Below are 26734 nucleotides of genomic sequence, written 5' to 3' on the forward strand. Positions count from 1 at the left end.
ACGCAAGTGCCCATTGCCTTACAGCGAATTTTTGTAGTTTATGCCTTCAAAGGAGATAGTAATTGTGGGTGAGGATACAGTTGGTATGGTGACCAGGAAGGAGATTGTACATTTGCATTGGGAAAGTAGTGTAATGGGAAGTGGCATCAATAGCGACTAGCTGGGCACCGTGTGGTAAAGCAATAGGAACTGTGGAGAGTCACTGGAGGAAATGGCTGGTGTCTTTTTATACAGGTGGATATGTTGCAAGTTGAAGGTGTTGGTCTATGAGAGCAGAGATTCTCTCAGTGGGGCACAGTAGCCAGCTACAACGGGGCATGTTGGGTGGTTGGGTTTATGGACTTTATGAAGCATGTAGAAGATAGGAGTGCAAGGAGTGGCAGGGCTGAGGAGAGAGACTACAGGGAGAGGTTCTGGGATGGGCCTAAGGAGTCGATGAGAGATTGGAGATCCTGCAAGATTTCTGGAATGGAATCATTGTGGCAGAGTTTGTGGGTGGACGAACCTGACAACTGGTGTAGTCCTTCCACCAATTAATCCTCATGATTCAAAACCACAGTGATGGAGCCTTTGTCAGCAGGTAGGTGGGGATCAGTTTTTAGATGGTGGATTGTGGTTCTCACTTCAGATGTAACGTTAGGTTGCATGTTGAGGGATTTGGGGAAGAATATAATTATTATAACTACAATATTATGAAAAAGGATAGGTTATTACTAACCATATAGTTTAAGTTTAAGGAATTTTGGAAAGTTAAGATGGGGTGATTTGTGGGCAATAGGTGTGGATCATGATCAAATGGAAGAGTGAACAGAGTCAGGCAACATTCAATGTTGGCCTTTGGTTGAGTCGCATTGATGGGGTTGGTGGTGAAAATTGTACAGTGGGGGCTGTTACTGAATGGATTTATTAGTATTAAAATTTGATTTGTATTTTTCATTTGTTCATCAGTGCCTTCTGCCTGGCACCTAGTTGCAGCGTCTCAGTCACGTTGCCCAGAACCAAACATAACCACTTTGAAACTCACTTGTTGAACCATCAGCAGCTGAATTCACGTGTTGCTGATGAGGTAATGCTACCGAACTGCGTGTCTTCGATTTGGCCAACCAATAGGGAAGCTTGAAGGTGGTCAAGTGGGGTTGGGACCGCGGTCAGCCGCTGGGAGCAGACACGCCGTCTGGTCTCTTCTGCTGGCAGCTTCTGACCCAACCAGACATTCCCCTCTCATGATCTCTTGGGCAGCATTCAGTCTCGGCAGCTCCTCTAAGCCTGCTTTTCCTTTTTATGGCATTAAACATTCATGCAGTTAAAAATATGTTTGATTTTACACCTCAATGGTTGCCTACTGCTCTTCCCTCCTGTCCAATCCTAACGCATTAACATCTGGTGTCGGAAGTGAGATTGCTCCCTGTTAGGCACTCTTATTTGAAGTTTAACCAGCCATACCTAATGAAGCTGACAGTAATATTTCACATTTGATGTGCCGTGCAATAACAAGCCTGTGCGGCTGGTCCTGGCGGAGGTTCGAGTCCTCCCTCGGGCATGGGTGTGTGTGTCTGTCCTTAGGATAATTAGGTTAAGTAGTGTGTAAGCTTAGGGACTGATGACCTTAGCAGTTAAGTCCCATATGATTTCACACACATTTGAACAATAACAAGCACTTGCATTTGTGCTTCGCCATGCAGTGTTCCACCATTTCAGTGTTTCTTCCAAACAGCTGCCGCAGCGAACACCAGGCCGCATGGCCAGGCAACTCGCCACACCACACAGGCAGCTGCCACGCTGCTGCCACCTCCAGGCAGTCCAATGCTATGCCACGCTGTGGGAAGCCGCCTTCCACGCCGCTCCGCAGCATGGTTGCATGTTCCGTCCGACTAGCTGAGGCATGGCGCCCAGCCATCAACACTGCTGACATCACCTTCACCACCGTTTCCTGCTGCCATCGTCCAATGCACCACCGCTGCAACTTTTGTAAGTTCGGCGCTTCATTCCTACTTGCTGTTGCATCCTTGTTGCCAGCTACGCTGTCATCATGTCAAGTATAGGCCCTTTTTTTCGTTCTCATGCCTCACACGCATGGTACCACCACTGGTGAGGGGAATTCCACACCTACAGAAACACCAGACCCAGTAGGCACTCTTCAAGCAAAAATAGATAAGTTATTATTGTGAAAAATAGAATTGACAGAAGAATGCCAAAAATTGGCTCAAACCCAGTCTGCCAGTCCAAGTACCCCAGAAACATGACCTGCTGCACTGCAAATGACGGCTGCAAGCACCTCCAGTAGCACTGTACCCCAACCATACATTGCAAATTTGGCTAACAGTTTCCCTGCAGTCAACTTTATCCAGACATTTTCCAGGAAAACCAATGAGCAAATAAATTCCTTCCTACAAACTGTCTGAGATGTAGGCCGCACTTGTGCTTGGCCAGATGATTTCCTGTTAAGGGGTCTCCACTTTAAACTGTCAGGTGATGCCCGTACGTACATCAAATCAGTTCACACCCTTAGGGACACTACCTCCTTTGCCACGTTAGAAGCTGGGTTGAAAGAGAGAGATTCTGACAGACGTGACGCCAGCTATTATAGGGACAAGTTATCCACCCTCCACCAGAAGCAAAGGGATGATGTAGAGGCATTTGCTGACCGAATCCGCGCTGTGGCTTGCCACACTTACATGCTGGGTTCGGATCCCATCCATAACGAGGTGTTAATCGAGCAAGCGGAAACCCGCTCGATTGACATATTTATATGTGGAATCAACCTGTTTGTTGAGGGGAGGTCAAAATAGTCTCACGCACCTCATTGCATGATGCCACATGACTCGCGATGTTGCTGGAGGAGGTAGTACATTTTATAGCCAATTATGCGCACCTGGACGAACAGCCGTGTCCAAGGGCATATGAGTAAAAACTGCTCGCAGAATCCGCGAAACGGGGACCCCTCATACAACCAGCAGAGGGAGCAATTCACCAAAAATCCACCCAGACCCCAAAGACAACCAGGAAACAGTTGAGAGGCAAGTCATGCCGCCAGACCATGCCCCCCGCAAAATTTATGCATCGTGTCCGCCACAGTGCCGTAAATGAGGTGGCAAGTATCCTCCTAAATCATAAAGTTCGGTGAAAGAAGGTAAGAGTGCTTATTGACACGGGAGCACAAACTAGTGTGTTATTCATAGGACACGGGGATAGACAATTGTTAAAACCACCACATCACCACATTAACAGTCTGAGCGATGATATAATCATACCCGCTGGGTATCGCCAAGTTAAGTTGAAAATCGGAACCAGTCACTACCCTTTTGACATGGATATAATTCAAAAATGAAGGCAAGATTTCAGTGTCATCCTGGGGAGTGATTTCCTCCACCACTATCAGAGTGTAGTAAATTACAGAACACAAACCGTTTGTCTTGGTGAGCAAACCCACCATTTTAGCAGCTCCCACGACATTCCGTCGCAAGGTACTTGTGAAATGCGGCTGCTTCCACAGGTTCCTTCTGCGCAGAGATGGGCATTACATACAACTACCTCTGTTAGAATCAGCAGTGGCATGGGACGCATTCTCTGGCTTGGTGTCAAATCCCGCGAACTGCCGAGAACAGCCGTATTGGTGGATCCTCTCCATCAAAACGATGTCCTTAACAGACTAAAGGTCAGTGTAAAATGCGGTTTAACAACAGCAGAAGTGCAGGGGAAGAAATTTTATATTCCTGTCTGTTTGGATAATTTTGGAATGAAGAAGGTAGAAATTCATAGTGGTAACATTACAGCTAGCAACCATGAGATTGAAGAAAACAACCCCGTACAAGAGAAGTCAAAATCTAACCAAAAACACCGACTTCCAGAATGTAACATATGTCATATTGCTCCCATGCTCAAAGACAAATTTAAGGATAAGTTAGCTCATCTGCCTGTGGCTGACAAAAACAAATTGCACTCCGTCTTGCAAGAACACTCCTGGTTATTTGAGGAAAGGTGTTATTTGCTGGCTACTGACCTTGTTTACCATGAAATTCCCACCAGAGATGCACAACGCACCAGCCACTTTCCAACAATTTGCCAACTTACTGTTAAGAGGATTGAAACCTACAATGTACATAGTTTATCTAGATGATATCATTGTTTTTTCCAGGACCATAGATGAGCATGTTACCGGGTTAAGAAATGTTTTGTCTAGACTAAGAAGTGCTAATCTAAGTTTGAAGACAGAGAAATGTTCCTTTGCTGAGAGTCAAGTACAGTAACTAGGCCATATTATTAGACCATGAGGAAAGACCAATTGGTTACACATCCCGTCAGCTGAACCAGGCAGAAATTAATTACAGCACTACGAAGAAAGAGTTACTGATGTCAATGTTTGGAGTTAACTACTTTAGATGTTATCTTTATGTGAGAAAATCTACAATAGTAACAGTTCATGCAGCACTTCAGTGGCTATTAAGTTTAAAAGACCCTAGCAGCCGTCTCACCCACTGGGCCCTGCCCTGAAACTGAGTGAGTATGACTACCAAGTGCAACAAAAAGCTGGAAGGTTGCACCAGAACACTGACACCCTTAATAGAAAAGTGAGAGTAGATCAAACAGATGGTGTGCTAATTGAGGAATTAAAAAACTCCTTGGAAAATGAATGAAAATGCTGCCAGTATCGCTCCCATCCAGATTTTGTTACAGAGGATGGAATTCTATACCGCAACCCCCCCCCCCCCCCCCCTCCCCTCCCCCCGGGTAAGCGTATAGTAATATCTAAAGACTTGCAATCAATAATTATAGCCCAGTGCCACAAGAGCATCCAAGCTTGCCATAGTGGATGAAGAGCCACAAATGCCCGCATGTCCATGAATTATTGGTGGGACAACAGATGGTGAGATGTTGTCAAGTATATAAAAAACAGCCTACCATGTGCCCAAAGAGCACCACCCCCACCAATCAAAATTCCCTTACAACCTCTTCCTGAGCATCAAAACCCATTCAGTTTGTAGCTTTGGACGTAGTTGGGCCACTTTCCGTAAGTACACAAGGAAGTAAATATATTCTATCTATTATAGATTACTTTTCCCAATATCTTATTTTGATACCCATCACTGACATGTCAGCTGAAACTATAGTACGAGCTTTTGTAGATAATTTTGTCCTTGCTCTCGGTAGCCCTGAAGCCATTGTAACCAATCAAGGAACCAATTTTATGTCCGCCTTATTTGTCCAAGTTTGCAAATTGCTGAGAATTAAAATATGGAGAACCATCCCTTTTCAGCCCCAGGCAAATGGCCACATTGAACGTGTCCATCGCACTGTGAAATAAATGCTTTCCTATTACTCAACTCAGCCCACAGTGACTGGCAAAGATACATTTCACACGTGGCAAGTGCATACAATAGCCATTTCCACGAAGCCACTGAACATACCCCTTACGAGATAGTCTTTGGCCACCCTGTTGAATCCCCCTTTGAGATCGATAAATTACCTCCAGGAATTGATCACACAGCCGTTAAGGGGCTAGCTCGCCACCTTAAGGCCATTTGGAAGAAGGTACAAGGGAACAACCGCAAGGCAACCAGGAAGCAGATAGAAAGAAGCAATAAAAATGCCATTCTTCCCGCTCATAAACCTGGTGATCTGGTTTTACTAAAAAAAAAACCTTGTGTAAAGAAAGGAAGAGTGAAGAAACTTAACCCCCTGCATGACAGACCACATTCAATTATTCAGCACACCTCTCCTGTTAATGCAGAATTACAACTGCCTGACCGCAAAGTGATCATCCATATTGATAGGCTAAAACCCTATTCAGGAACTATGCCTCTCCCCCCACCTTCTAAGACAAGCGCTGGACCTACAGCAGGTTCTCTTCCCCCTGTGAAGTGGAGAAAAGGAAAGTTCCACCACCCCCAGCTCACCCTAGATATGCTCTGAGATTTAAACACCCAGGTACTACTTCTTATCTCCCAGTTATATCAGCCAAAAGAAAAAGTAACAAGTCTCAAGTAACCACCTTATTATTTTCCTTTGCAGATGAACACCCTACACATTCAATATGTATTTTATGCTCCCATGCTGTGATAACTAAGATGTCACCCTAGCCTCCCTCTCTGAAGGAGATTATCAGAGCTCTACCCACCCAGCCTATTCTGCAATGCTGGTCTAGGCTACTTAGTTCCTAGTTCTAACCAGTATTTTACTTATGTAATTTTTATTTATGTTATTTATGTGTTATGACACGCCTAGTGGTCGGACAGCAGTACTATGTTCAATACCAATACAGTTAATTCTAAATAAGAATATTGTATGAAGAAGTGATTGCATTAGGTAATTTTCCCATTTGAACCCTGATACAGCGAAGTTGTAAACATGTGCGCTCCATCTTTCAGAGTCAGCTGTCAAGCGGGAGTCGCATGTACAGCGGCCATTTCGCATGAGGCAGAGTCATTTCAATCACCTGACACTGCGGTTACCCCCTCCGCTCCGTCCCTCCCCAACCCACGCCGTCCCACCAGCCACACCAGCTGTTGCCATCTGACTCAACCTCCCTCCCTCCTTCCCCTCTCTCCCGCACCATACTTGCTGCTGCCTGTCGCTGTTAAAGGGATCATATGTACATTAGAACTATCTTTGCTATCAATCCATGCACAGCAACTTAACACAGAAAGGCCCATATTTTTTACGCAATACCTATTTTAACTGTGATTTCTTACATTCTTCCATCTCAATGCCCGGGTGACTTCAACCACTTGAAAACCCACCCATAAATTTATTTGCACACCTAAGCTCTTAACATGTCTGCTGATCAGACTATAACTCCAAGGGGAGTTTAGAAGCAAGCGATCTCCAGCTGATGGAATGCAAAATGGAAAAGCATTGCAATAACGAAGCGCACCGTTATGGGGTGTTTTTCTGTGCACCGCCATTTAGTTTGGTGGCATTTTGCATTTCCGAGCCTCCCCCGAAGTATAGTACCACCTTACCACCTCCCATCTAGTTGACACACCTTAATAACCGACTACCTGTTCCTTTCCCAAATTCGTAAATGGCTTCACCATTATGTGCCCATCATGGCCCATTCAACTCATATTTGTCGATTCATTCATGAAAGGAGTTGGAATACTCTTCACAATAATCACTAAATCCCTTCTAATGTTACTAATTTACATGGACTGCGTTTTGTAAATGGTTCGTTACAACACCCCAAGACGTCACTCACTGAGGACATGCGCTGCTGCCCCGCTACCTCAGTGTTACACGCACCGCACAGCTGTTCCACTATCTCAGCCCTCCACACCCTGCACTGCTGCTCTGCAATCTCAGCACTAACTTGAAACCTGCCTCTGTCACCTCTATCCATTTATGCCTCTCGCCAGTTTCATAACACTACCAGCCTCACCAAGTATCAAGTTTGATAAAGTGTTTTACCACTCAGTGTTAGGCACCTTTTGTATGATTAGTGGTGTTGAGCGATGTCTGGCCCACATGCGTTACCAGTTGATAGCTAATTAATAATTGGTACCAATACCTTGTATTTTTCTCCCCTTATGGTTTTATGTTAGGTTTAAGCATTTCATAATCATTCTGCTGCGCAGCAACACCCTTGCTATATCATGTGTGTTATTTCATTCATGAATTTTTATAATTTATGCCATTGGTGTTGTATAATATGCACTTGTATTTTATATTTATGACTCCGGTAGGTAAAGGCCCACCACAGCCCTGGATTTTAGATATGTTGCACTACAGCAACATTTCCATTACCTAAGACTCCCCTTCAGTCGTGATACGCGACTTTATGAGTTAGCGATTCTGGAATCCTATTATGTGCCACGTTCGTGCCCAGAGCCGGACTGGTATGTTTAGAGGAGTCTGCAGCACCCGAGTTATATAAAATACTGATTAGAGAAGAGTTGAATGCGCCCCTGAAGTTGAGAAGAAGTGCGCTACCCTCTCGCTGTAGAACGGTAAGCAAGATAGATTTTGTGGTAGGATAGAAGTAATTAAGTTTCACCCAAGTAAATGAAGAATAGAATTTAGCACCCCAAGTGTGTGTTGCACATTTAAGAGTTCACCCAGATGAATACGGGTTTCATTGGTGTTCACCTGACTTATTATGAAGTAATTTATTGTCAAAGTAAAGATGTTGCGAGTGAGCATAGAAATCGACACTGCTACCATTTGGGTACAGTGCCCCACCATGTGTTTGGGAAGTGGGAGACACCCATTTGTTTATTCAAACACATCCATGATGTAACAAAATTGAAGCACCCACTGAACTAAGCAGTAGATTGTTGACGATTAGCAACCATGATGTGACGTCATCTCCCAAGTGCAGTAACGCGCTATCTTGCTAAAAAGTTAGCAAGAGATTTCCACCCTAATGAATAAAAGTTTTATGGTACAATGTCGCATTAGTTCTTGCCCCCCCCCCTTTTTTTTTTTAGCTCACCTTGTTACTTCAGGGATTTTGGGAATTATGTAGTACTTAACCCCCACAAGATGTAATCGCCCTATGTCTTCCTCACCTATGCATTGCACTGGGTCACTACCATTGCTCTCAGTCGCTCATCTATTTGTTCCAACAGGGACCATTACTTTGTACCACTGTCCTCCATGGCCGTGTGACTTACACGTTGTGGTTAGCACCCACAGAGTGCCCAGCTGATTGGTTTAATCCTTCAGTTTTCACTCTCTCTTTTATCTATGCACCATTGCCTCCCCCCAGAGGGAGGGGGAAGGATACCTTTTATATTCCAATATGACAGTTGGAAACTCTCTGTTATCGTCACATTCAGCCTGTGGCTGCACTCCTCTAGCAGCACTCATCCTGCAACCTGCCTGCCCTTAGGCTATCCACCAATTCCAATCCGAGGTCGAATCAGTATCATGATACAACTGCAGCAACACGGCTCCCTCCCTACTTTTCCCTGGGTTAAGCAGAACTGCTATACAGCACTGCTTCCCTATACTTTTCCCTGGCATAGGAGTTAAGCAGAGGTGTTTTTCAACCAACAACACAAACATACACTCACACACTAGCAGCCCCGGATATTTGACACTGTCCTCCCACACTAACACTTCCTACTGTCAAGGCTATGCGATTTTCGTAGTCCCGGGCAACGAGATGCCCCACCTCCAAACCAAATAATACATGGCTTGTGACTGATTTCACTGTATGGCTCACAAGCCACTTGAGAAGTTTTCTCGAAATTCCACCACCCATCTTCGTATAGTATTAGTAATTACCTGCACTCACGATCAAATTTGCTACATGATGGTTACGTCACAACTGGCTCACACTTGTGCCACATAGACTTCCCATTTATCTTGTTCTTTAAGGACATCACACACCCCCAAGGTGCTATGCAGTTGATTCACTGGCAGATAACTAAGACCAGATCAGTTTTGACCCAAGGTAAACTGAGTTTAAAACTCTCCTGCTAGGCTGGCGGTAGGCAACCGACTCTGCAGTCTCTCCTCAAATCCTTAGGTCCATCCCAGAAACTCTCCCTGGAGTCTCTTTCTCTCCTCACCCCTACCACGCCCCGCACTCCTACTCTCTACATGCTTCCTAAGTCCATAACCCAACCACCCAGGATGCCTCATTGTGGCTGGTTATGTGCTAACATTGAGAGAATCTCTGCTCTTGTAGAAGAACACCTTCAATCTGTCACTCGCAACCTACCCATCATTTCTTCCACTGACCCTCAGCAGTTCGTGTTCCTTTACCACGTGGTGCCCTGCTCACCACCACTGATACCATTTCCATTTCCACTAGCATCCCTAATGCCCACAGTCTTGCCACTCTTGAACACCACCTTTCCCAATGCCAGACAGCTTCCAAACCTACAACCTCCTTCCTGGTCACCATGACCAACTATATCCTCACCCACAATTACTTCTCCTTTGAAGGCAGTGTCTACAAACAAATTCAAAGTAAGGCTATTGGCCCCTGAATGGCATCATCCTTTGCCAACCTATTCATGGGCCATCGACAGGAATCCTTCCTATACATCCAGAATCCTAACCCCTCAATTGATTCAGATTCATTGATGACGTCTTTGCAACCTGGTTCAAGGGTGAGGACACCCTATCCACATTCCTCCAGAACTTCAACACCTTCTCCCCATTCACTTCACCCGGTCCTCCTCAACAAAACAAGCCACCTCGCTCCACACTAATCTCCACTTCAAAGTTGGCTACATCATTACCTCCCTTCATAGCAAACCCACCAACCAACAGCAATGCCTCCTCTTTGACAGCTACTGTACCACTCATCCTATACCGAGAAGTCCTTTCCATACAGCCTAGCCACCTGTGGCCATCGCATCTGTTGCAATATGCAGTCCCTCTTGAAATATACCAAGGTTCTCACTGAGGCTTTCATGGACTGTACTTACTCTCCCAACCTTGTACAGAAGCAAATCTCCTGTGCCTTAACTCTACAGTCACCCACCGCCTTCCAAAGTGACACTGTCCAGCCACAAAATAGCATTCTGCTCATGACTCAGTAACCCAGCACTGGAGTAAATGAACCACATTCTCTGCCAGGGTTTTGACTATCTCTTTTTGGACCCTGAAATGAAGAATGTCCTACCCATTATACTTCTTCCCCCCTACACAGGGGTATTCCGCCACCCACTGAACTACAGAATATCCTGCCCAACTCCTTTGCCTCATGGCTCATACCCCTGTAATAGACCTGTCCCACGTATCTTCCACCACTATCTACTGCAGTCCTGTCACAAGCATCACCTATCCCATCAAAGGCAGGGCTATTTGTGAAACCAGTCATGTGATCTACAAGCTAAGCTGCAACCATTGTGCTGCAATCTATGTGGGCATGACAACCAACAAACTGTCTGCCCACATGAATGATCACTGACAAACTGTAGCCAAGAAATAGCTGGACCTCCCAGTTGCTGAGCACACAGCTCAACGTAACATTCTTCATTTCTGGATCCTTCCTACCAACACCAGCTTTTCCGAATTGTGCAGGTGGGAACTCTCCCTGCAACATATCCTACACTCCAGTAAACCTCCTAGTCTCAACCTACATTGTCATTGTCCTTCACCCAACTATCCCATTCCCTGCTCCCATTCCAGGACTACACAGCCTTCTATTCCACTAATGCACAGTCTTTTTACTTCTCTCCTTTTCCACTCCCCCCCCCCCTCAAACCCCACCCTCTATCTAACCTCATGACTGCACCTAGCTGCCCTAACTCCCGTACACCTCATCTCTGTATGCTCCCACAAGCAGCACTTTACTGTTCTCCATCCCTACCCTGCTATCCCTCTCTCCCCCCCAACCCAGCATCCTCCTTATCCTCTTCGCCAAAACTGCTTCTCTCATCATGCGCAGGTCTGGCCTCGGCTGCCAGAGACAGTGGTTATGTAAGTGTGAGATGCAACTATATACATGTGTGTGTGTGTGTGTGTGTGTGTGTGTGTGTGTGTGTGTGTGTGTGTGTTGTCTAATTCAGAATATGGCCTTTTGGCTGAAAGCTTACTTGTTTAGCTTCTTTTTGTTGTGCCTGTCTGTGACGCAACATCTCCACCATATGGTGAGTAGCACTCTATCTTTTTCACAACAGTGTCATTATTCCATCCTGGAATTTCCATGTTTAGTTATTACAACTTATATAAACACTATTACAGCATTATGAAACAGTGATAGCAAAAATCTTTAAAAACAAGTACACTTTCATGATCAAAACACAACCAAACTCCCTTTTTTTAATCCCTCAGAACACTTAATTTTACCCTACAGTGGATAATTACTCTCAGGTTGGGAACCAGTGGTGTGTAGTCGTTAACAATGTCTATGCTCATCTCTAATGACTTCATCATCAATGGGTTTTCAAACTCTAATCTTCCTTTCTTCCTTCCCTTATAATCTATGATACAAGTTGTGTAAGAATGCAGAATCTTGGGGCGGTAACATTTTATTCTATGATACAATGTTGTTAAGAATGGGTAATTCCAGTGAAATGGTGCGGAAGTGAGCCAGACGAAAATTCATATGTCCTCACAAGTGATAATTATGGCACTGCTTTAACAAAAAAGCTATGAAATAGTGTCATGCAGGTATGAATTAAAGAAGGAATGAATAGCAATGTTGGGGAGGCATTAAATACACACTGTAGACCATAAAGTTACCATTTATGTGTAGAATCAGATTATGAAACATGACAAATGGAGACAAAGTAAAGTGATGCATCCGTTACATATGTACTCTGATCACAGCTGTTTCATTGCAGTGATTCTAAAAGAAAACTATATTTCTGCATACAGAGAGCTTTGTTGTCTGGCATATCACCCACTATAACCAGCAACTGCTCAGTGAATTTCTCAGTAAGCCTATAATATTGCTGAACACTGATTCAAGTCAAATGAGGTTAAATACAAGGATTAAAGAAGTGAATTAATGATGGAAAAATGCTTTTTTTAATTTTGCAATTAAAATTTTTGTTAAAAAATTATACAGTGTGTCATTATTTGGGTGGCACATAATGTGTATCTGCATTGCAACAAAAATACAACTGAGATTGCGGCTACAATCTCAGCAACGCTCGGGACCCAGCATTGAATTTAATTAAGAAGACTCTCAGCAAGAAGTACGAACTGGCAACCAGGGCGGATGTAGCAAGCACATCGACGCTATGACAGATTTCAATGCCCGCGTCTTCACGACCGCTGGCACACAGGCGCGGGCGTGGACAGCAGAGAGAGCGGCCCGCGGGGAGAGGGGATTTAAATCAGCTCCCCACCCTCAGGAGCTCAGTTCGTCAGTGCACCTGATGATGGCAACATGTCTGATTGCCGAAATATTGTGCCCGTTGGACACTATGAACCGGCAGTATACCCGTGGACTGTTCGAGAGACAAATACGCCAGGAGAAACTGAAGAATCACAATACAATCAGTTCAAAAAGTATGAAATCACAATAATGTTGTATTAAAACTTCTCTCATAATATAATGTTTGCTGATATTAAGCCCTCTTACAGATCAATTTGTGTATCAGGCAGAGATTTCACGAGAATCTTTGCATTCACAGGTAATGCCTCATCAACTGACTCATCTAAGCATTCCTCACAACTTTGTGATATCAATCTGCTAGCATTCATTCCTACAGTTTCCAACTTCTGCTGTAGGAATAGATACTTTCAAAGAATGGGGAGTGACTGCTATCAAAGGTAAATATATAAACCTGAGTCATTGTCTGGTATATAGTCGTAATCTGTCAAATTGTCAATAGTTTTCTAGTACCTTTACCCAGTATCTTGTGACTGCCGCTGTTTATTCCTTCTTATGGCTGGAGGGATAAGTGAAGCAGGTGCCTGGTTCCAGATAAATTTTGTTAGTCTGAAGCCTTAGGAAAGCTGCTGTTTGAAAATGCAGTACATCATTTACTTTGTGGTATAACTGATTTGCTTTATGTGTATGGCAAGAACTCTGCAATGAATTCTTTCCCTAAACTGTAAATGCTTGTTAACAGCACCATGCACTTGTATCACAATCTGATTGGAGAATATATTGCTGTATAATATTATTTCCTGCCTTCACTTCATTCTAACCACTACTGAAACATCTGATCCACTTTGATAAAGCATGGCAATTATTGAACTATATGAAATAAAAGCGTCATAACTTCTGAACAGTTTGTGTTAGGATGTTCGAACTGCATGGTTGGCCATGGGACATGCTCAGAATTAGTCTGCACATGCACACGCACCTTGTTGTTGTCAGCCATTTGCACGTGATAATGTCATGGCACAGCTCAGCTGAGAATGTATGTCTTATGAAGACCTACTATGTGAGCAATAACAGTCCAACTGTGGCTAAGAGGAATTTTGTGAGTGAGTTCAAGCTGAAGGCAATTGGTACAAATGTGCTAACAATCAAGAATTTCATTTGCAAGTTTGAGAGAATGGGTAGTGTTTGTGATGAATGTGTTGGTCATCCAAAGACGGTGAAAATGCCTGGAAACATCAAGAAGACACATGCTGTGTTTCAAACTGGCCCCAAGAAATTGATAAGATGAGCTGCACAACTGGTGTAAATCAACTGGGAGACACTGCAACAAATTGCCATTGAAGATCCGCATCTCTACCCATACAAAATTCAAACCCATCAGCCATTCAGTCCCATGGCCATGGAACAGAGGTTGTGTCTCACCAACACTACTGTTCACAGAACTGATGAACAGTACTTTGATTTGAATATGGTTCAGTTTAGCAACAAAACCCACTTTCATTTGGATGAGTTTGTCAATACGCAAAACTGGCTCATTTGGGGATCTGAGAATCCACATTTCATGATAAAGAAGTCTCTTCACCCTCAACAGGTGACTGTGTAGTGTGCAATGCCCAGTCACAGAATAATCTGTGCAATAAACCTTGATGGCACGTTGACAACTGAAAGGTATGTGAAGGTTTTGGAAAATGATTTCATCCCCATTATCCAAAGTGGCCCTGATTCCCACCAGATGTGGTTCATGCAAGACAGCGCTTGATCCCATTGAAGCAGGAGAGTATTTGATGTCCTGGAGGAACACTTTTGAGACCACATTCTGGCTCTGGGGTACCCAGAGGCCACTGGCATGGGCCTCGATTGGCTGCCATATTCTCCAGATCTGAATACATGTGACTCCTTTTTGTGGATTTATACAGGGTGTTTCAAAAATGACCGGTATATTTCAAACGGCAATAAAAACCAAATGAGCAGCGATAGAAATACACCGTTTGTTGCAATATGCTTGGGACAACAGTACATTTTCAGGCAGACAAACTTTCGAAATTACAGTAGTTACAATTTTCAACAACAGATGGCGCTGCGGTCTGGGAAACTCTATAGTACGATATTTTCCACATATCCACCATGCGTAGCAATAATATGGCGTAGTCTCTGAATGAAATTACCCGAAACCTTTGACAACTTGTCTGGCGGAATGGCTTCACATGCAGATGAGATGTACTGCTTCAGCTGTTCAGTTGTTTCTGGATTCTGGCGGTACACCTGGTCTTTCAAGTGTCCCCACAGAAAGAAGTCACAGGAGTTCATGTCTGGCGAATAGGGAGGCCAATCCATGCCGCCTCCTGTATGTTTCGGATAGCCCAAAGCAATCACACGATCATCAAAATATTCATTCAGGAAATTAAAGACGTCGGCCGTGCGATGTGGCCGGGCAACATCTTGCATAAACCACGAGGTGTTCGCAGTGTCATCTAAGGCAGTTTGTACCGCCACAAATTCACAAAGAATGTCCAGATAGCGTGATGCAGTAATCGTTTCGGATCTGAAAAATGGGCCAATGATTCCTTTGGAAGAAATGGCGGCCCAGACCAGTACTTTTTGAGGATGCAGGGACGATGGGACTGCAACATGGGGCTTTTCGGTTCCCCATATGCGCCAGTTCTGTTTATTGACAAAGCCGTCCAGGTAAAAATAAGCTTCGTCAGTAAACCAAATGCTGCCCACATGCATATCGCCGTCATCAATCCTGTGCACTATATCGTTAGCGAATGTCTCTCATGCAGCAATGGTAGCGGCGCTGAGGGGTTGCCACGTTTGAATTTTGTATGGATAGAGGTGTAAACTCTGGCGCATGAGACGATACGTGGACGTTGGCGTCATTTGGACCACAGCTGCAACACGGCGAACGGAAACCCGAGGCCACTGTTGGATCACCTGCTGCACTAGCTGCGCGTTGCCCTCTGTGGTTGCCGTAGGCGGGCGCCCTACCTTTCCAGCAAGTTCATCCGTCACGTTCCCAGTCCGTTGAAATTTTTCAAACAGATCCTTTATTGTATTGCTTTTCGGTCCTTTGGTTACAATAAAACTCCGTTGAAAACTTCGTCTTGTTGCAACAACACTGTGTTCTAGGCGGTGGAATTCCAACACCAGAAAAATCCTCTGTTCTAAGGAATAAACCATGTTGTCTACAGCACACTTGCACGTTGTGAACAGCACACACTTACAGCAGAAAGACGACGTACAGAATGGCGCACCCACACACTGCGTTGTCTTCTATATCTTTCACATCACTTGCAGCGCCATCTGTTGTTGAAAATTGTAACTACTGTAATTTCGAAAGTTTGTCTGCCTGAAAATGTACTGTTGTCCCAAGCATATTGCAACAAATGGTGTATTTCTATCGCTGCTCGTTTAGTTTTTATTGCCGTTTCAAATATACCGGTCATTTTTGAAACACCCTGTATTAACAACAAAATGTATAGCAATAACGCCAAAACCACTGCTGAGCTGAAAACAGCAATACAGGATGTCATTGACAGCACTGATGTTCTGACACTTCAGTGGGTCATACAGAATTTCACTATTTGTCTGTGCCACATCATCACCAAAGATGGCAGGCATATCGAACATGTCGTAACCTAAATCTGAATATCTGCAGTGATGTTTACATGTTGAATCAAGTGTGTTTACACTGTAATTTGTAACTAATTTACATTTTTTCCCATATAGTTCAATAATTGTCACCCTGTATCTATACTAACAATAAAACTGTAAAATCCTCGTGTCTTCTGTCTGATCACGCTAATCTCTAAAACTACAATACAAATTTCCACTGGCTTCACAGTTAACTTGAGCATAGCTTGAGGCACTGTATAGGCTTCATTTCATTAAAATTAAATTATGGAAAAACAATATATCAAGACTTAAATTTTATGTAGAATCGTCACGTCTGTCTGTCTGAAAATGCTTATCTCCAAAACTACTAGACAAATTTTCATAGGGTATTCACAGGCAACTGTGATGTAGCTTATGGCAATTTCAGGCTTTACTTCATCAAAATCAGATCACAGACATAAAGATATGATTTACAGGTTAATCTAACACCATCACAACCATTTGAACTCACTAATCTCAGAAACTACTGGAAGAATTTTCATGGGGTTTTCTTGAGTAAATTGAACATATCTTAGGGGGCAACATATAGGCTTTATTTCATGAAAATTGGGTCGCCAAAAAACATACTGTAATTTAAAGTTTTATCATCAATACTAATATTGTAAATGCGAAAGTTTGGATAATGTACATGTTGTACAATGTATAGCTACTTGAATAGCATAATGCATAGATGTGTGCTCCTGCCCATGCTCCTCTGTATACAATGCTTGACAGCAATGCTACACATGCCACCATACTGTGTGTTGGGCAGCTGAGAGAGAGAGAGAGAGAGAGAGAGAGAGTAGTAACCTCACAAACAGTCTTGGTCATTTGAGATGAGTTGTTGAGTTATATCCATACAAACACCAACTTTCATCAATAGATTATCCTCACCACGAGGTCAAAGACTTCTTCAGATTTCCAAAAGCCATTCAAAGTGAAGTGGCACAACAGTTAATAAATGGCATTATTTTTATACATAGACAATGATAATGCTGCTCGCTTTCTATATTTTTATTTGTCCAGACTGGTATAAGGCTACTACTCGTCGTCAGTGGTCTTGTCTTTCAGTTCTATGCTTACACAGATTTTTGCCTATGTTTATGGAGACGGTCTTTTAATTTTATCTGCTTTCCAGAATGTCCTCATATTGGTATGAATGAGGTTAATTGTGCTATGTACATCATCATTTTGCTATGAATGAGGCTATTATAAAACACAATTAGCCTCATTCACACCAATACGAAGACATGCTGGAAAGCAGATTAAATTATCAGAACTTTCCATAAAAATTCTATTAAGGCATAAAAATAAAATGTATGATTACTTACAATGAGTGTGTACCTCAATAATAGTTCAGAGAAATACAAATATAAGAAGCAAGCAGCCATGTCCTTCTTCAAAATAGCTCTGAGCACTATGGGACTTAACATCTGAGGTCATCAGTCCCCTAGAGCTTAAAACTACTTAAACCTAACTAACCTAAGGACATCACACACATCCATGCCCAGGGCAGGATTTGAATCTACGACCGTAGCAGTCGCGCGGTTCCAGACTGAGGCGCCTAGAACCGCTCGGCCACTCCGACCGGCCTGTTCTTCTTCATAATGTCATTTATCAACTACACAAAGGCTGCAAGACATATTGAACAAAAAAAAATAGTTAATACACTTAAATTATATCTGAGAGGATTGGTTTTCCAATCGCCAGCCAAAGAACTTGATACAGATTTGCCCTGCTATCCCGAATGACTTCTGAAAAGTGCTGAGATAGTCCCTTCAGTAAAGGAAATACTGGTTTTCTTCTGTGGTGCATCCACTTATGCTGCAGCCATCACACCCACAGAGTTCATATGTAGTGCCAATAGTGAGAGAACAAAATGAAAGGCCTGTCTGCATCACTTGCTACGAGCACGAACACTGGTCGAGCAGGGATGGCCACACACCAGTAATATGGCCCGCCCTCTCTTACATTTTTCACACTCTGTAAAGGTTCTACATGCCAGTTAGGATTGTTCAGTGATATGTTATAATAAACTTGCTTGTTACCAGACTTGGCTCAGACTGTTTTTCCCGCTGTTTCTGTCCATGTGTGTGTAGTCTCTGATGCTCAATCACTGCAGTTATATTCACTGTGTACTTTTTTTATATGCAATAAGACTGTATGTACTACAGTTTCTGGTGATAAGGTCATTTTGTTTCTGGCATGTTACATAAGTACACTGGGTCTGGCATTGGTTCAGTTGTTACAAAAGCAGCAACTTGAATGGTGACAATAGCATGCTCTGTCAGTTGCTTGTGTCTTTGCAGAGTGCCACAGTCCTCCTGCATCTACCCTTGCGACAATCACCAATGCCCCACCTTCTTCATCATTCCAAGAGGTGAAGGAAGAAGGAGACCTGTACAAGTGGCATTTGCAGCAGATTATGTGCCATTTCAGGTAGAGGATACAACTTTCTTGTCTTGCACTGAGTATGAAGCACTTCATTTGCTTCACAAACTCACTCTATTAACAGACCTTGAGGTATTGTCATTTTCTGAAATGTGTGAGTTGCTCGATGATTATTACCATAAGCAAATCCACAATGTGACTTCCCGAATGGACAGGCCAGCCGCAGTGGCCGAGCGGCTCTAGGCGCTTCAGTCCGGAACCGCGTGACTGCTATGGTCGCAGGTTCAAATACTGCATCGGGCATGGATGTGTGTGATGTCCTTAGGTTAATTAGGTTTAAGTAGTTCCAAGTTCTAGGGGACTGATGACCTCAGATGTTAAGTCCCATAGTGCTCAGAGCCATTTGAACCATTTTGAACCCAAATGGACATTCACTATGACAACAGAAACTGGGCTATTATATCTGGCATGGGAAGCCGATGTCCAAGGTTAAGTCAGAAGTGCAGATTTAGGTGTGCTCATTGTTAAGTACTATGCTGACACTCTGATATGCAACATCATTGCCTGTTCTGACCCCACAGCAAGAAGATCCTAACTTTCACTCAGGTGTTCAAAGTGTCACAGACTGCAACTAAACAGGTTGTGGACATAGTGGGAGTAGCAGCGATGTGTTCGGTACCACAGCAACAGTATAATTCATCAAACACCCTTGCTGTTTCCTTCTGTTTGCACCATTCACTGTGGGATTGTGGCTCATCCCAACATAGTTTTCTCTGATATCCTGATTGTTTCCAAACAAACACCCATTGTCGCTACCCACATTGGTGTGTGTGGTGTACCACTTGCCATAAACAAAGCCATGTGATGTTTGTCTGTCATGGCTTCCCACATGGCGAGTCCTTGGTCATGGAGTACTTGGAGGTTCATAGTGTCATACTGGTGCTCATCTAGGAGCCCAGAGTTCCCAGCAAGATTTATATTACACTGCAAATTTGGAAACAGCCATTCCATTTTCTGATCAGTACTGGGGTCACCATTCTCTCCCCTCCACTGTTCATCATTTGATCAGTTACAGCAGTCAGCTGATTCTTGTTCAAGGCCAGTTCACAATCAATGTTGAGTATGAGCATGTTGTGTGGGCAGTTACATATTCTGGCCACCATAAGTGTGATATCTGAAAACATATTTTGATATTGATGGACTCACAGTTTTCAGATGTCAAATTCAGAATGCTCTGCATCTTATTTCTGACTCCATACCATTCTAGGCATTAGATGACATCTGCCATGAGGCTGGGTCTTGTTTACACCTGTATTGGGTGCTGTAAAGGGCTACGAGGCCCACATGAAGGACTACGAGGCACTCATCACCCTTAAACCAACAGCTGTCCCCAAATTTGTCATGCTCAGCCTATTCTGTTTGTTCTCTCGGCCAGTGGTTAGGAACAATTGGGTAGGTGGTTGGCCTGGGTATTGTTGAAGCTGTTCCTTACAAACAGTGGGCTATGTCTCTGGTTGTTATCTGAAAGCCTATGGGGACACTTTGTTTGTGCAAGAATTTTAAGTCTACCATTAACATCCAGTCAGTGGTGGATATCTACCACATTCCCTACCCAGAAGAAATACTCAAGCATTTGGTAAGTGGTAAGTGTTTGTCAAAAACTGACTTGGCAGAGGCACACCTACAACTTCCGCTCTCAATCCTCAAACAGTAATGGTCATCAACACGCACTTTGGGTTGTACCATTATACACAGCTGTTGTTTGGCACTGCAAGTGCACGCACCACTTTCTAGAGATTTTTGGAACAGTTAATACTGAGCAAACCATCTTGATAACATCATTGTCAAGGATTCCTCATGGCAACAACATATCACTAACCTTCAGATTATTGCAATTGCCAGGCCTTATATGCAGTCTGCAAAACTAAAAGTTCTTCAGACAGAAACTAAATATTTTGGCCACCTTCTTTTGAAGGATAGCATCAATCCTATGAAGAACCATGTAGCAAACAATCAATAACCTCCCTAAACTGCATAACCTGAAGGAACTCCAATCATTTCTGGACAAAGTCAGTTTTATTCAAAATTTCTTCCTAACACAGTGGACATAACTCATATGTTGAATGAGTTGTGAAAAAAAAGGATGTTTCTTATGTTTGATGAGCACCCTGCAACAGAGTGTCTGCCCACATAAAGGTGTTGCTAAAGTCACTGCAGTACCTCAATATCTTCACATCAAGCAAACATCTTGTTCTGGCAATTGATGCTTCTTAATATGGGCTTTGAGTTGTCTTAGCTCACAGAAACACTGAACAGCCTCTCCCTATGACTCCAAAATGTTGACAGCCACTCAACTCACTTAGTCTCAGATAAAAACAAGCCTTTAGTCATCATGTACACCATCCATCCATCCACCCACCTTTACCATTGTCAGCCGTACGATCCAACCCAGCCTTTGAAGAAGCTAAAGTTGTCATTTCCAGATCAATCCTCACTTGCAGTACACTGTGGATAAGCTTCCTGTGACAACTCATCATGTCGTGTAGGCCATCCGTCAAGATCCCAGGCTCCAACAAGTGGTTGATTCTGTGTGCAATGATTGGCCTCTGCACATGCCCACCATGGAGTCTAGTTTGCTCAGTAGCTCTTTCCTCCTCTGTCATCTGCTGGTGGTAGTCAACAGCACTCTTCTCCTTAGTACCAACTCAGACAACTCTGGGCTTCTTGTATCTCTGGTCCCATTCTTGCTCACTTACACCATGGCCACTGGGATATGTTGCATATGAAGGTCCTTGCACAATGTTTCCCCCATTGTTTCTCTCCATGTGAGCATACTCTCCAGTGCCCAGTCACTGTTATGTGTACTTTGTTATTTGCAACAGGACTGTAGATACTACATCTTCCTCATACTTATCCAACTGAAGCAGTGGTCTGTCTCTAATGACTTTGATGTCACTGTGGCTTTTCTTCTTTCCAGCACCATATATTTTATTGCAATATATTCAATGCTTGATTTAGATCATAACTCATACAGGTTCTTTATACTCTGAACTTCAGCTTAACATGTTAGCCATCTTGTCTTTATGCATATTTGTAACACCAGCTTAGTGAAACACTGTTAACAACTTGTGTTTTCCAATGTTGAATCATGTTGTGAATTCTGGCTTCTAATGCTCCATATTATAGCTATACTATAATAAAAACATGATGCTTACATCTAATGTCACTTCTATTTGAAAATAGAATGCACTAGTCTCAGTACAGATAAATGTGGATTACAGGAGGCTTAAATCCACTGTGACTTCTACTCCAAAGAACAGTATACTCAACAGATAAACTCATCCATATATAAAATACTATTATTTCCATAATTAATGAAACACAGTAAAATCACTTTTCACATATCAGAAATGAATAGAAAGAACATATTATTTAATATACCCTACCTGGCAAACAGCATACAAATTATGATCACTGATATGATGGTTGCAAATTTCACTCCGTGAAAAAGTGAAACAACTTGCGCATTCATACAGTTCACTCACATGTTGAGATGTCCAAGAAACTGGCTTTTCTGTAAAAGAAGACAGACTGCTTCAATTACTATATGTTAAACTTGTATTTAATTTTTCCAATAAATGTGTTAATCAACTAATTCAAAAAATGACAAAATTGTGGAAACTGCATCACAGTTATTCTGGATGCTGCTACTGTATATGTTTCTTGGAACTGCAACCACAAAGGACAACCTTATAAATTCTCAAAACTTTCACAATGATGCTCCAATTCGTCTTAACCCTTTTCTCTCTCTTTCAATGGACAAAGGAGCACATTTCTTCTCTCTTTCAGTGGACAAAGGAACACCTGACACCAAAAGCTAGTGAGACTGTCAGCTTAGTGATGGCTGTAAATCTTCTGTTGCATGGTATTTACACATTTTGTCTGCCTTTATTTGGTCATTGTTAACAAGTACTCATAAAAAAAAGAGGACTGAAAGATGGGAAATGGTTCTTCAGTTATAAGTGATATGCTTACTTTAACTTGGTTTACAGACGGGTTTGTGAATAGATGGGTAATGCTACTACACATTCAAGTCTGCCAGGAAATATTCAACTAAATGGCTGTTTACAAGTTAGGTAAAGGGGGGAGGGGGGGAGCAGCTTTCAATCACGTACAACATTTTAATATTCTATTACAAGTATCACAGCAGGCAGGATTACACTCTACAGATGCACACTATTTAGTCACAAGACCCTTTCTGCAAAAAATGTTTCCATACACAAACATTCGATTTTACAGCTGGTCTTGTAATAATCCACCTGCTGTAAGTTTGCTTCTTTAACAATACACATTTTACTAAACACAAATCATATCAAAATAAATCACAAACAGTGATAGTTCCTGACTCTTGCAGAAATACGCAAAACCAGAGACTTCTCCCCCCAGGGGTCTCACGGTTTTATGTGAATTCATGCATGATGCTCACGGGTCCCCAAGCTATTGCAGCCCACCAATTCTTCCTTCTCGGGCTGCATTTCCTTCCCCATGCCCCTTCCTTCCTTTCCTTTTTCCTTCCCTATGCCCCCTCCATCATCTCTACAGTGTTCTTACTTATGTCGATAAATCAGTCAAATCTAAAGGCCATAAATTCAACTAAATACCTAGAAATTACAATTATGAACAACTCAAATTGGAAGGAACACAAAGAAAATGTTGTGGTGAAGGCTAACCAAAGGCTTCATTTTATTGGCAGAACACTTAATGTAACAGATCTACTGAGGAGACTGCCTACACTACGTTTGTCCATCCTCTTTTAGAATATTGCTGCATGGTGTGGGATCCTTACCATATAGGACTGGTGGAGTACATTGGAAAAGTTCAAAGAAGGGCAGCATGTTTTGTATTATCGCGAAATATGGAAAGAGTGTCACTGAAATGATACATGATTCAGGCTGAACATCATTAAGAGAAAGGCATTTTTCGTTGTGACAAAATCTTCTCAAGAAATTCCAATCACCAACTTTCTCCCCCAAATGCAAAAATATTTTGTTGACACTGACCTACATAGGGAGAAATGATCACCATAAGATATGGGTATTTGCTCTATCTGCGCCCTATATGAGATTGGATAATAAAGAATTGTGAAGGTGGTTTGATGAACCCTCTGCCAGGCACTTAAATGAGATTTGCAGAGTATCCACGTAGATGTAGATGTAGATATGTCGACTTGGCTATCCACCTGGTTTCTTGTATTGCTTCTGGTTTCATTCCCCTAGCTTTATACTTTTCATCCTTCCTTTTTGGGGTTTTGTTCCTCCATTGGGGTTTGAATTCCACTTCTAAATTTTCTCCCCTTAGAGTCATCCATTCGAAGAAGACCTCCCTGGCATCTACAGTGTGTATTCCTCCACCACCCCCACCCCCCTCCTTCCCCTCTTTCTTAGCCATCATCGGCCCCTTCTACCCTGTTAGGTCACCAGCACATGTAACCAGTCTGTGTAGTGGGGCCGATATGCACCCATCTGGCTGAGCCCCCTGACAACATAGAGATCACACTTCTGGTACTTGAGCTGTTGCCTCTTCATGTATGCCTAGGAGTGATTGCTTGTCATTCGGAGATGTTGGAAATCCTGGCAACGGCCGTCGTGCCAAACGGCCCTTGCTATGGCTTAGAGGCACCAATGAGGAGAGCCCCTTATCAAACTGGATGGTATAATAAGATGGATGCTGAGCCTATGAAACATATTAATCTCCAAAACACTGGACATTCTTCTACGGCCATCTCTTCAGCCGGTAATGGATCGTGCTGCTTTTTATAATGCTGTAGCCTTCCCTTCCCTGGCTACACTCCGAGGGGAGAGCCAGGCTCGCCGGCTTCAGATGAAACACTTTCCCTGCTACCTGGTCTTCACAAGGCTCACAGGGACACTTTCACTGCCACCAAGCCATTATTTTTTTGTGGAAAATATTGAAGACAAGTTTGGCAGAGTAGAGTCTCTCAGTGAGATGCCATAGGATTCACTGATGATCAAAACTGCTCCTGCTACCCAATCTGCAGCCCTTCATGCTTGTGACCATCTTGGTGATGTCCCAGTGACCATTACTCCTCATCAGTCTTTGAATATGGTTCAGAGTCATTTTTCATAGGGATCTCATCCTTCAAGCTGATGAGGAAGTCCAAGCCAATCTGGGACAAGGAAGCATTTTGTTCGAAATGTCCAGAAAAGTTGTAAGGACAGTCGCACCGATACCAGCACCTTTAGATTGGCATCTGAGGGAGTTACACTCCTGGAGATGGTCAAGGTTATGAGTTATCAGTGTGATGTGAAGCTGTATGTTCCACCACCGAATAGACGTTTTCGGTGCTTGCTATTGGATTTATGTCTTCCCATTGTGCGGTGGACTCTCTATCTGGTGAATGTGTACATCCACTCCATGAGCGGAGTCCCTGTTTTCTGTGTGCGTCAATTGTCATGACTGTCACTCTCCATGCTCGACAGATTGCCTGCTTTATAAGAAAGAAAAGAAGAGACAGCAGTATAAGGCCTTTGATTGTTTATTCTACAACAAGGCTCATCTGAGATATGATAGACTTCACCCTGTGTCGATGACATCTAACTCTGCCTCTGTTACATCCTCTGCCCCTCCTCCCTTCTCCTTACCCCAGTCTCATTCCCCTCTCCTCTTCCCCTCCCCTGTGGTTCCCACACCCTTGCCTTCAAGTGCTGCCGCCCCCCCCCCTCCCCGCCGGAGTAGTGTCCCTCTCAGCACCCACCAGTGATGGGGCTCCCCAAGGTGTCTCCCATGGTGAAAGTCTGCTACCACAACTTGGCCATGAGACCCACAGTCCATGTGCCCCAAGATCACCCACTCTCTTTCAGTTCCGGGTCTTGCAAAAGCCTGCTCTCCCTCCATGCCCTGCCCTCCTTGACCCATGAAAGGGAAGAAGAAGAAACACAAGTCCCAGGAAAAGCCCCCCCCCCCTCCAGTGCCCATGGATGTACTATTTCCCCCCTCCCCATCTTTATTAGCCAGCTCCTGTCCCACTGGTCGTTCAGAGTTCAGGTTGGCACTGTTGTCAGCCCCCACAGACCAATGAGAATGACATTCCACAGGGCTCTGTATTAAGACGTACTTTTTCTCATCCCTATTAACAGACTTGTGGCCTCTGCATGTAGATGATTTCTGTATATGGGCTAGCTCCCACTTGGTGGCCTCTGTGGAACAACAGCTGCAGGGGGTCATCCAGCGAACTTCCATGTGGAAACTCTCACACAGTTTTCAATTACCACAGTGCATCCTGATCTGCAGCTTTACCTCTATGCCCAATAACTGACCATGGTCCCCCAGTTCCATTTCTCACATCTTCTTTTTGACTATAAGCTTACTTGGTTGCCCCATATCCATCATCTGAAGGTTGGTAGTTTTCATAAACTCAATGTCTGCTTCCTTGTCCACACCTTGGAGCATGGGTCATTCAACACTTCTCTGCCTTTATCAGGCATTAGTACTGTCCCATATAGACTATGGTTGTCAAGTTTCATGCTGCTCCTTTGGACCCGGTTCACCGTCAAGGTATCCATTTAGCCACTGGTGCCTTTTGCACTAGCCTTGTTGATAGTCTTCTGGTTGACAGTGGGATCCTTCTCCTATCAGTTTGGCAGTCCTAGCTCATGGATTCCTATGCCTTCACTATCCATTCTTCCCCTGCTCACCCCTCTCATTCTATTCTTTTCAGGGCTTCAGGATGTTGGCAGCACGCTGCCCATCCTCGGGTGAATTTACTGGTTGGGCTCCACCTCGTGTCTCTCCACCATGATTTCCACCTCTTCCACATATTCTCTCCCAACCACCCCCAGTAGGTTAATTCCCTGACCCCAGATCTCTTCCACGGTCTGAAAGGCTCTATCGCTCCAATTGTGTTCTCTTGTTTGTTCTGCCCACTCTTAC

The 26734-nt window shown here is 43.5% G+C and overlaps 1 protein-coding gene across 1 annotated transcript in view; it reads right to left on the reverse strand.

Annotated features, from left to right (window-relative positions):
- The window catches only part of LOC126479033 (divergent protein kinase domain 2A), a gene marked incomplete at its 5' end in the record, with an annotated part of 102039 nt that overhangs the window by 10955 nt on the left and 64350 nt on the right, over positions 1-26734 (reverse strand). The window contains one exon of the mRNA XM_050103750.1: positions 22231-22358. Within this exon, the coding sequence (XP_049959707.1) occupies positions 22231-22358 (128 nt within the window). The remainder of the gene's footprint in view (positions 1-22230; positions 22359-26734) is intronic.

This window comes from Schistocerca serialis, chromosome 1 (genome assembly GCF_023864345.2).
Source record: "Schistocerca serialis cubense isolate TAMUIC-IGC-003099 chromosome 1, iqSchSeri2.2, whole genome shotgun sequence".
Classification (NCBI taxonomy): domain Eukaryota; kingdom Metazoa; phylum Arthropoda; class Insecta; order Orthoptera; family Acrididae; genus Schistocerca; species Schistocerca serialis.